The 12,675-nt window shown below is 33.3% G+C and overlaps 2 protein-coding genes across 2 annotated transcripts; both read left to right on the top strand.

Annotated features, from left to right (window-relative positions):
- Positions 1–55: 55 nt before the first annotated feature.
- Positions 56–4,469, top strand: LOC130648994 (uncharacterized). Its single transcript, XM_057455165.1, has 3 exons — positions 56–2,644; positions 3,619–3,818; positions 4,305–4,469. The coding sequence occupies exons 1-3, from the start codon at positions 2,596–2,598 to the stop codon at positions 4,431–4,433; spliced, it is 378 nt and encodes a 125-aa protein (XP_057311148.1). The 5' UTR covers positions 56–2,595; the 3' UTR covers positions 4,434–4,469.
- A 3,103-nt stretch (positions 4,470–7,572) lies between these two features.
- Positions 7,573–10,466, top strand: LOC130649426 (periostin-like). Its single transcript, XM_057455703.1, has 4 exons — positions 7,573–8,517; positions 8,589–8,814; positions 9,161–9,486; positions 9,853–10,466. Exons 1-4 carry the CDS (start codon positions 7,831–7,833, stop codon positions 10,399–10,401), a joined length of 1,788 nt encoding a protein of 595 aa, XP_057311686.1. The 5' UTR covers positions 7,573–7,830; the 3' UTR covers positions 10,402–10,466.
- Positions 10,467–12,675: the final 2,209 nt, after the last annotated feature.

Raw genomic sequence — 12,675 nt, forward strand, 5'->3', positions numbered from 1 at the left:
GTTTTGTTTATATAAGATTGTTTTACACCACAAAATTCGTTTCAAAATGTTAGAAATAAATAAAAAAATAATATCCATTGAGTAATTGAGTGGACGTTCACGTGTAAACAGCACATGCTTATGGAAAAAACAAATTGAATAACTGCGTTCACAACTTTTTGCTGCAATTAAAATCCGTATACGTCTGTCATCTGTCTGGCTATCACGCAAAATGGTAGCGGCGGCTGCTCTGACCTTGTTAAGTCTTTGAAAAACCGAGGGTTTGAAATATTTTATTTTTATATGTTTGTATGTTATCTGTTTTTATTCATTGATTAAAATGAATAGTTATAATTTCTTTAAAAAATTGATGTGTTATCAATAAAAAAAAAATTAAAATCCTTTTCTTCAGTAACAGAATTTAATTAAAAACCCTGCAGGTAGACTATCTAATGTAATGGTGGCCGTTTTAAAGGTTTGTAGGACGATTTTTGACCTTCTAGTTTTCTAAAAACTTTGTATTGTGCATTTCCATATGTTTTTAATGTTAAGTTAAAAATATTGTCATGTTTTCCAGCTATGTATAAATCTAAAAAAACGAATTTTAAGATTTTAACCACAAACGTGACTATCACGGAACATGGCAACACAGAACAAGTCCAGTTCGGTCAAGTTATCTAGCTAACCTTATTTATTGCTTATCTTCTGAAGTTGGGTATAAGAGCTTCTTATCCTAACCAAAATTAGTTTGTGGTTATGCAACTTACTGTTTATTTAGACCTGGCTTAAAAGTAAAACTATCCAAATGCAGCTATACCTTTTATTACTGTCATGAAAATTTATTCTACAAATAAAATTGCTTAGTTATCATTTAAGCTGGGTGAGGTAACAGTAGGCTTCTTCCTGTATTTTTTATTGAAACCGAAGTTGCAATAAAGGGTATTACGCCTATACAGAATGAAAGACGGTTTACCTGTACTAAGCGCTCCGCCCGCTGTCACGATTAATTTTTAAAGTTTCACGGGAACTTTTTCCACAAAACAATGTTGCACCATTGTGTTCGCTTCAGCAGGGTAAAAATAGATTGTAAACTGTTTTTAATTTTTGAATTCTACAAAACCTTTTTCACAAAATAAATTTTTTGAGTGATTGTTTTTGCTGCACACTATGTTTTTATTTAAACTGAAGTTAGGATATAGTTTTTTGAACCGGGTAATATGCCTATACAAATGTGTGACAAGGTGTCCTGTAATAAGCGTTTGGCCCAGTGTTACGACGGGCTTTTTCCTCTGTTTCTACTCAACCGCAGTTGCAATAAAGGCTTTTTTGGAAAAGGGTATTTATACCTATATGGATGTGTGACATTGTTTACCTGCACCAGGCGCTCAGCGCGGAATAACATTCATTGTTGAACTTTCATCGAAAACATTTTTCAAAAAATAAAAAAAGCTTGGCCTACTGTTTTAGTTATGACGAGTAATAAAGGGCTGTAAACTGTGTTTTCATTTCAGCTAAATGTGCAGGAAAGTGTTTGTTTAAAAAATATACTATACCCGGAAATACCATAATGTTGTGTGCGATTCACTCGATTTGCGACATCTGCATATCTGTACTAGAGCGCACCATCTGAATGTGCGGCACAGTTTATGTTCGTATTAATTGCTCCACACGATATTTAACGCTGGGTAACAATTGTACCTGGCTAGTGAAATATAGTTTCGTTTGCTCTATATTCATTTTCACAACATAGGGTATTTTTATGTTAGTTTAGGCAATTCCTTATCAGTATAGAAGGATGGCGTCGGCGTTTATGCTTTGTATGGTCATTTTCTTTACACTTTTTAATGTAATAGTTGGTTTTAAAGCTTGATGTGTTGTCATCATTCTTGATAAAATAAAAGAAGTTGACACGTTCAAGGTGAAATGTTCTTTCTAGTTTATAACGAATGAAGATCTACTAGACGTTTTTAAGACGTCTGAAAAAGGTGTCTTTTATTTATACAATTTAGCTTACATTGTGGCCGCTCCATGAGCCTTGCATAAAATATGAAATTTTATTTTTAAAAATCTCAGTCTCTAAACAAGACTCTTTCACACTAACCGTGTCAGCAGAAAGGCTAGCTCAAACCGTTAGAAAAGACCAAGACGTTCTTCATTGCTTATACAGAATTACTAAACCTTTAAATCAAGTCCCGCTTGCAGTTTTGCAAATTTGTTCTGACTGTCGGTTTGTCTTAATGAAACTATTTTCTCTTTGTCTCCTAGATCCATATATTGGACAGTGTCATACTTGACTCCTAATTTGGTTTGAATTATAAGCAGTCATACTATCACGAAATCATAAGTAAATTTTACTATCCTCCTAAATTCCCTTTAAAATTTTTCTATGTGTCGTGTAGAAAGTAAAAAGGTCGGACAGAGCAATTGACCTTCTTATTTTCATCCATGAAAAACATACAAAAAAGGAAATTTAAAAAGTAACAAAGTTAATAAATGGATCATGAGTCATCAGGTCACTTATGAGTTGTTGTTTCGCTTCCGCAATAATGACATATTTAAAACAACTCTCTTCGGACAAAATTAATTTACAAACGAATTAGAATTTGAATTGTCATTATGAAACCATTTTTAATTGTGAGTGTCTTTCTGGCTGTTATCTACAATGGTAAGAAAAAAAATTTTTTTTTACCTTTTTAATTATTTGTCAAATTTCTCTATTGTTTGTAAATCGAACACCCAATGTCATATATAATAATCCTTTGACAGTATGGCTGGTTTTCTGTTTAGCAAGCAAAGTTGGTTATATTTTTTGCAATTTTATTGGAAAGCGCCTGGAAACATTTATTATTCTTTCTTTTATTTTAACTGGCTAGAAAATTTGGTTAGTTCGGAATTGTAATATATGCCAGTTTAAATTAAACGTGGCATGTTTTAATACCTTAAGGATAACCTTGTTATGCATTTCATTGTTTTTTCGCAAAATTTTAAACACAAGCTCTTTTTTTCAAACTTTAGCCTTCTATTGTTCACAAGTTGTTGCATATTATGCATCATTACCTATTTTGGACTGAGCATAATAATTATTGGTTTTTATTGTATTATTGTATTCTGTGTGCTAAGTTTTGGGTTAAAACCACTCTTCTTTAGACGTACCATCTTAAAATGGGCGGCCATTTGATTCAAAAGCACAGAGATATGTATTAATCTGCTATAGCCTTTACGAATGCACATGCCTTGGCGATGCATTAATAAATACGCACTTATAGACAAATTCCACGGGTCATCAAATTCGCTAAATGTTTTAGAAAAATGTTTCATTTAATCTTTCTCAAAAATATGGCTTGAATCACCTAGAATCTTTTTTTACCTGTTCGATTATTTACAAAGCCATCAATGTTCTTCTGTTTCTTATTTAAAACCTTGTTATCTGAATTTCTTTGTTACCGAGCAAGCATAAATTATACATATAAAGTCCTTGCTCGGGTAATTTTCTCGCAACAACAAGGCATTGTATTGTTTTACTTGTTTCAGATAGGATAAGATAGTGGATAACGTGCCAACCTTTTATTACTATTCTTGTTTTATATTCTTAGCCTACAAAAGTAACTAATATTGATAAGATAAAATTTTTTACCATAGGAAATTGTCTGAAATGCAATATATTCAGCACAGTACAAGGTGCACACATTGTCTCTAAAGACACCTGCATGGGTGCTGATGATGCTTGCGTAACAATTGAATACAGTCTCCTAGGTAGACGTGTACAGGAAGGGCAATGTACAAGATCAAATGGGAGATGTGCACAATCATGTTCAACTGGATTACATGATGATTGCAAGGTAAATAACCATTGAAAATTACTTTTTTAAACATTGTTATAAATCTCACGAAGTTTGTACGCTAGTTCACGATTAGGACACCATTTTTTTAAGGGACAATTATTACCTTTCCTTACACTTTTTTGTTTACATTCAGGCACTACTATTACGTCTGGGAGCCCTGGACCTGGAAGAATTTTCGGCATTTTGTGAAGCTCCTTATAATTTTGCTACAAAACAAGAACTATTTGACTCAAACTATGATATTGACACATCAGCATATTTTATAACACCCTAAGGAAGCTGCTCAAAGGAGCCTCTACCTCAATTTTTTAAGTTTTATTTCCAAAGCACAAAATTCAAATTCCTTTTTTTCCTACTGCAAAAATACACTTTTTACGTTAGTTTTTCTCATTCCTCCAACTTTTGGAAATACTTTCTAACTTTACATAAATAGATGCATAGAAGCCGAGAATGTAATAATTGCCATATTTAATTACTTTTTAGGTGAAAAAATGCTGTCAAACAGATCTTTGTAATGGCCCTCCTGCTACCAGTTCATCTGGAATTCTATTCAGCTCTACTGTGTTAGTTTTTGGAACGTTGCTTCCTGCAGTTGTCGCATACACGATGTAATGTGATAAAAGATAATTTATCAAAATCACGTGCCAATTCATTGTTTTTCTAGTTGAGTTTTTTTAGTTAGATACGTGAATGTCGCATCTTTTAATAGCTTACATTAATGATTTTTTTTGTATAGTTGTATTAACCGACTTGTTGGCTGCGGTTTTTGTACTAGACTAGAAAATGGCATCCTACTAATAGGACCTACATAAATGATATACTCTTTTGTTTCATAACCCCTTTAAAATACTACAATAGTGTACAGAGTATTGCGTATTTTCGAATTAATCATGGCTTTATTATGACCTGTGTATGTTATTAACCAATTCTACTTCTGCAGGTACTCTTTGTAACCGTATTGTAGAGTAGGTAACACACTTAGGGAATATAATAATAAATGCAACACAAAAAATAATTCAGCTTTCAGCTTTTTCACCAAGAGTACTGTTTTCGTGCGTTCAGCGCGTGCAAAAGTGTTCCTAAATATTGCGCAATATTGAGCACTCCAGTTGGTGCGCCTTGAACCAACGTGCTAAAAGATTGAAGTGGACTTTCGCTTCAAAGGTTTTAAAAAAAATCGCGGAAACTATAACCAAAATAATGAATCTTTAGAAAGCCGCACTTCACACAAGGTCATAAACTGTGGCAGAGTGTTAGGTTCATGTGTATCAATACATTGCTGGATATTAATACACGGTTAAGACATTTCAAAAATTGATTTTGGGATTAGTTTTTATTTTATCAGACATTTTTCAGTGTGATTTGCTAGTTTCTGTGGGCGTAGCAAGTGGCTCTTTACACAAGTACAAAAAGTGTGGAAGGGTTTGTGCAATATTAAGAGCGACTATGATATGTGGTTTATGATATAATCGGCATTTTATTAAAAATTATTTTCCAAATGACAACTCTTAACAGTAACAGTTTTGTTAGTAACAGCGAAAAACAGTCTTTCCTCCAAAACAGTCCCCGTTAATCAAAATTCAGTACAGTTTGGTTCCGACTGTTTTTGCGGTAAAAGTCGTATTAGAAAACATCTTTTAAACGGGCATTTTCCTGGTTACCAACAAACATTAATGCTTTTCAAACAACAGCTTTTGTTCGTGAATTTAGAATAAAAAGGATTAGAATTGAATGTTTGAATTATGATTAAATTGTTTTAGGAAGAGCTCAATATTGTTCATCGTGCTTTATAATCTCCACACCTCTATTCCATTACGAGCTGTTATGTGTAAAATATAAAGTAAAAACGTAATTTCATAGATAAAAATAACGAAGCTTTGTAATAGCTTTGCAATAAACAAGTTAGACAAGCATGCAATTTTTTGCAGGGGAAAACATAAAACTGGTTTGTCTAAGATTTTTATAAGGCTAGAAAACGTGGCATTATATTTATCTTAACTTGTGGAAACATATAAATAACAAACAAAACTAATACAAAGCTTTAAGTGGCTGGGTAGCTAGCTATAGCTTGTCTGTTAGGTAAACAAAAAAGAAAGCAGAAAAAATGGCTAGAAAGTAGTTTTAAAAAAAAATGTATTGTTTTTGTGGAGGCCACAACACCCAGTCGTTAACGTGTCCAGTTAAAAAAATTACTCAGCAATTTTATTTTGCGGAAAAAGTTTTTATAACAATAATAAAAGGGGTAGCTACCTACCTGTATTTAGCATAAGAAATATAAGAACTTTGTTGTAGCCAAACTGTATTTGGCTACTTTTTAGTCAAAAATTAAAACTAATAGAAATAAGTAAGACTAGCCAATTAGCTAACTAGCTGGATTTTATGCTCCGTTATAATCCGTTATAATCTACGTTTGTAGCCAAAATCATAAAACTGGTTTGTCTAAGATTTTTATAAGGCTAGAAAACGTGGCATTATATTTATCTTAACTTGTGGAAACATATAAATAACAAACAAAACTAATACAAAGCTTTAAGTGGCTGGGTAGCTAGTTATAGCTTGTCTGTTAGGTAAACAAAAAAGAAAGCAGAAAAAATGGCTAGAAAGTAGTTTTAAAAAAAAATGTAATCTTGTTGAAACACAAATAATATTTTTAAAAGCATTCGCGAAGCAAAAAATTAAAGCCAACAGTTAAGAAACTTGCTTTCTTTCTCCAGCAGTGAGTTGCTCCGATCTTCTTGCTAAATTTTGGACTTCTTTCGGGGGAGCGTGAAAATTGCTGCTAAGGATTCTAAAGAGCTTGAGTTTTTGCTTGGTCTTTTATTTTAGCGAGAGATCGTCCCTGTGCCAGTGGGGACCCGACGAGTTTCTCATCCCTGCACTAGCAGACTTGCATTTCGTGCGTGGTTAACACAAGTCGCTATTGACACACGAACAGAAAGACGGTTATTATTAAAAAGACTAGCCGTTAACCCGTGGAATAATCCACGGGGTCGCCCTTCCTTTAAATTTACCCGTCGCAACAAAGTGGATAAAGATATATCGCATTTGATATTCGTGTTTTCGTAACACCATTTTCTAACTCAGCGGGGGGTCCGCGCAGAGACAGACAAAATACGACTATTATTAAAGAGACTAGTCGTTGCCCGTGGAAAAAACCACGGGTTCGCCCATCCTTTATATTTACCCGTCGCAACAAAGTGGATAAAATTATATGGCATTTGATATTCGTGTTTCCGTAACATCATTTTCTAACTCAGTGGGGGATCCGCGAAGAGACAGACAGACGAAGGCTATTATTATAGAGAAGAAACCGTTACATTGAAAAACCCAGAACGGAAATTATAATAAAATGTTCATTGTTTTTCGAAAAAGTTCCTTAGGCTTCAACTTAAATTTGTGCCCCTTAACGCCCTAATAAATCTTAATTATCCTCACAGGGAAATATGTTTGCATTTTCATTGTGTATACATTGTTTCGCTTCATAATCGTAGGTTAATACGTTCTGTTTACTTATGCAAAATGTTTTAATGAGTTGAACGCTACACTAAAAATTTTGTTTGATTTCGTTTATGTTTGTAAACACGCTAACAAACGCTGCAAACTTAGTACCATGAAAATTTAATATACGAACAGATTAGCTTTCGATACATAAACAAAGTTTATATATCGAAAAACTAACACTTTTGTCAGTGCAATATTATTCTTAGGCGTTTATAAAAGTCTTTGGTAAACATAAAAACACTGATTGCAAATATAGATACTGTGAATAAGATACTCTAGCATTACAAAAAAAACATAACACGGGAAGGTTTGAAACATATTACTGCGCGTAGTGTTTGTTTTCATAACACAAGAGGCCATCATGCAACCGAAGTTTCACACAAAAATATCTATATATACGATGGCTGTGAAACGTGAAGACTAATTAGCTTCCAGCTTCAGTAAAAGTTATTTGAATATACGAAGAGTTATTTCATGTTTTAGTTTATTAAAACAAGTAGCCAATGAGATGTTTCTTATGACGCTTTTCATCCTTTGTTTAATTTTAACTGGATGTGTATTGGCGCAATATAATCATGAACTGCCTGCGAGAGGTGCATATCCTTATCACAAAGTAACGCTAGCAGCTGTCCTTAGAGCACGTGGTTTTAATGCGTTTTGTACTGCCATGCTTAAAGAGGGTTTATACTCAGGCCTGTATGGCAGAGGCGAATATACTTTGTTTGTTCCAGTCAACTCTAACTATCAAAACCAATCAAATACTGAAACGATTAGGAATTTAAATAAAAATTTTGGTTGTTATGCTTTTGATAAAAAGCTACCAAGCAATCTAATCCGTGATGGAATGAGTTTAACTGGTATTAATCGTTGCACAGTATTCATGAACAAAATTTACGATAGATTTGCAAAAAAGGTAACCTTGTGGATTCATGGCGTCAAAATACTGGAAGAGATTCAAACTGATCATAGTATTGTTTACATAATATTAAGCAGTCTACAGATTCCATCCCTTTCTTTGATCGAGTATCTAAAACAGAGCGGCAACCATCATGTCATGTACAGCTTAATGAAAAAGCAAATAATACACTTTCAATTTCCATTTGGAGCTACATTTTTTGCGCCTCTTGATACAGCCTTCGTACATTTGCCAGGCACCTACGTAAAAAATATATTCTCAAATGATACTGAAGCTAGGGTAAGAACTATATTCTTCACCAATAACGAAATTTTACCTTGTGCCACGTTTATGTATATCCGGTCGTTTAGACATTCATACGAAGTCATGTCATTACGCGTCCTATGTGCAGGCAACGGTTGTTTTCTGACAAAGGCTGGAGTAGATACATTAACAGTGTAGGCCGTACAGTCCAGTTATATCAAGATATGTACAACACACAGGCGTCGTATGTCAATGGAGCAGCTGTGTTGACAACAACTACAGTAAACGACGGTTGGATATACGGCATAACAGATACAATCCTTCCAGAAATAAGTATGTCATTTTCTTTAAATTCTGTTCTCTTGTTGTAACCTTTACTCCCACTATATAAACAACATTAGACGTCAGTATTTTCCTAAGAAGAAAATATATAAGATTTAAGGCTTGGATTTGATCAGGTGGGAAACATCCTTTGCGTCGTTTTCAACATTTTTATAAAAAATGACAAGTCTGTTTTGTGAATTGCGCTCTTCCTTGTTAACACAAAGTTATCGCAAACAATGTTGGTATGATCTAACACAAAGCTTTTGGAGGAAGAGAAATTGTAAAAAACCCAATCAGTTTGGCGTAGTGTATTATTCTTAGGGATTTGTGTAATATTTACTGGATATATATTTAGATCTAAAAGTTCTGGAAACACTCAGTGCATTAAACTGCCACACTTTTCTGCACAATCTAATATCCACCAATCATATGTATCCATTCTCAAACATTCTTCATGCATATACGTTATTTGCACCAACCGACGAAGCCTTCACAAAACTTCCTTCTGACGTCAGTAGTCGTTTAAAACATGATAAGGAATATCTCATGACGCTAATGAGATTTCATGTTGTGAAGGGAAAGCATGTCAGTGAGAACTTTCCACTTCAAACTGTGCTCAGTTCGACAGCGATTGACAAAGCAACTCAACAGTCACTAAAGTTACATGTTGATGGAAACCAGGTCAGTACTTTCTTCTAATATGGTGTTTCTTCATACACTCCATGTTAGAAGTATTAGAATTTTTTTTAAAAAAAGTACAAAATTTCTCTGACCAGTTCCGACAAAATGTAGAGAATCCACTTTTGTGTCATTGATGGAAATAAAACTTTACACGTCTTCATGGAAAAAGTCTTATGATTTCAAACATATACCTTATCTATAACTAAAGTTATATTAGTACAGATACGATCTCCCCGTTCCTTTCACCTCACTATGTCTGCTGCTGCCCATACTTGAAATTACGTTTGAATTTATTACATGCAATATAGGCTATCTATAAATACAAATTAAATATCAAGTTCATGTAAATATATTTGAATTTCACAGGTGACCACGGTTCAAGATGGAATTGTATTACATCCTGATAATTTGGCACTGAATGGAATCATACATATTGTTGATCGTGTTCTTCTCCCTCCAACGAAGAAAGTCAACGAACTGTTCAGAGCAACAAAAAAGTTAAGAATCTTTCTAAAGTTCTTCCAAAACACAAATGAGACGCTGTATAATTCTGTAACAGACGGTTCAGGGTTTTATACATTATTTGCACCCACAAACCGCGCAATGAAGGTTTTTTTTAATCAACTTGGAAATCAATTTTCGACTGACACCAATCGACGAATGAATGAAATTTTGCTGCGACATATAATTCCGAAACCGTTTTTCACAACGCAAATTTCAAAGTCAAGAAAAAAAAGAATAAAAACACTGGAGTATAGAAACCGTCATTATACAACTCTGCAAATTCAAGCCGATCGCAAAGGAAAGAGGTTTCGTATAATTGAATACAACTCCAACATGACTACGCCAGACTTGGTTGCAACCAATGGTATAATACATATTGTCAATAAAATTTTTTCTGAAGTTAAATTATAATACACACACTTTGTACAAGAATATGGTTTTAAATGACTTAAGACTGAATTAAGATAAAATCTTCATCATTTCGTTTTATGTTTTCTTGTATTATTCGGAAGAAATAAGTTTTGTAAGTTATTTTATTTTGTCACAAAGTTCGAAAACCGAATCAAATCTCCAACTATTCCCCTTATATTTTTTTCAGAAATATATCAAGACAAAGTTACCGTTATTTTATAAATGCCATATCAAACACAATGCGAAAACAATTAATACAATACACAGTAAAAAAAGTGACGCTGCTCCTAACGTTGCGCTTGTGTATGAACGCCTGTCGCTTTTATGACGCCAGTTCAAAAAAAGTACATGTTTTAGACGGGATTGTAAAACAAAATAGAGCGAAACAGAACAATAAATACATTGAAATTTGATTGCTTACTTTGCCTTATAATTTTTTTTAAAAAAACCTTGTTTTTCGCCTTCCTAGAAAAATTATCAATAACTTTAATTTTCACTGCTATTCGGTCTGATACAACCTTCACTATATGTGACAAGCCCGATAGATATTACCCATTGCTGCTGCATAGGTACTGCATATCACAACGATCGTAAAGATCTCAGTCTAAGAATTTTAATACTAACAACAACAAAAAAATTAAAGAGGAGTTTACCTTAGTAAAGGATTTTCATTGTGCAGAGACGCAGTTTTTTCCATTACGCCAATAATTATAGCATCTTTGAGATAATAAAACACTCCACTAAAAAGTTTCTTTTTGTACCTTTCATAATTCGAAAAGTTTTATTATTCGGAAACGGGACAGAAATGAAGTGTCAAGGATTTTTGCAGAGTTACAAATGAAGCTTTTGCCACAAGATAATCGTAGACATCTGGACGTGTGTGTCCTAAGATTAGTGTAGCAGAAAAAATGAGAAAACGTGAAAAAAAGTTGCGCTTATTTGGGACAAGCGCTACATTTATATCATTTTAACAAAAAAATAGTTCATTGTTGCGATTGTGAGTTTGTGTTCATGTAACTTGGAAAATAGTTTTTATGGCATTAATCTAATGAAAGAATTAAACGCACGCAAGAATTGTTGACCGCTGGATCAAGTTTTTTGGATGCGTCTTTTTTCATACTTTTCTTTTAGGGGCATTATATATTGCATTTTGCAGAAAATTACCATAGAACCAATGGTTTTTTTCAAAATGGCATAACTGATTTTCCCTATTCGTTGATCGTTTGCAGACAGTCTTGTTTGTTTTTTAGTACACATACAATCATGGAAAGAAGCGTCAGAACCAATTCATAATTGAGAAATCTTAAAGATCTATCCGTTTTTGAAACGTTGCTGTTAACCGAATGTTAAAGTTTGTTTTGTTTCTAACATTTTAAATAACTTACTTCCTGCGTACTGTATACAAAATGTAGTTTGTTTTTTCGTTTGTTCACTAATATAAAGCCTTTGTGTACAATTTGTATAAAATTTGGGCTCCGTGTTTCCTACTTTTGTGCCTTTATGACACACTTCTACACAAAGAGCATCGCCTATTGTTGCAGAGATTAACGGAATTATTTGCAGCAACCAATGATTGTAGTGCTTCTCACAATTTCATTGCAATAGAAATGTTTTCTTTCATTTTGTTTTTGCTTTTCCTGCTGCTTGTATAAGTGTCTTTCTTTAAAAATCGCATTGTCTTTATTTTATGCGTTCGCACAACAGATAAAAAAATAACAAAAAATATTTGATTGGCTTGTTTATTCGGAAAAGTAAAGAAAGTTAAAATATTATCGACTTTTACTTTTGTTTCGTGGAACAACAAATTTTTAAACACGTGACAAAAACAATACTGCACAGATGTATAAAGAAAATATTTCTCTTTAGTTCGGCCTATAAATAGTATTTAAACACGGGCTACAATTTTAGACTTAATACTGAATAAGATTGAAAAAGGTTGATTTTTAGCTTCAAATAAACAGATGTAAAGGCCAGGCAAACAGCGTTGATTGTGAGCTACGAGCGAATGCATGTAAAGGTTAGAAAAATCAAGAAAACAGGACGTGCTGACGTCAACAAAATTCATTACAGGAAATTAAACAAATAACATGAACTCGTAAATCTTAACTCTGGTTTGCCGTACACATACCTTTTTAACAGTGTTTACAATTGTTTGTGGGATGAAATTTGAAAGTCGACCCTCTTTTTAAAAAATACGTCGGAAATTATAAATCTGTGAATAAAATACGTCCGGAATTATACATTTTTGAATACGCCGGTAGACGACAAATTATT

Source organism: Hydractinia symbiolongicarpus, chromosome 7 (genome assembly GCF_029227915.1).
Source record: "Hydractinia symbiolongicarpus strain clone_291-10 chromosome 7, HSymV2.1, whole genome shotgun sequence".
NCBI lineage: Eukaryota > Metazoa > Cnidaria > Hydrozoa > Anthoathecata > Hydractiniidae > Hydractinia > Hydractinia symbiolongicarpus.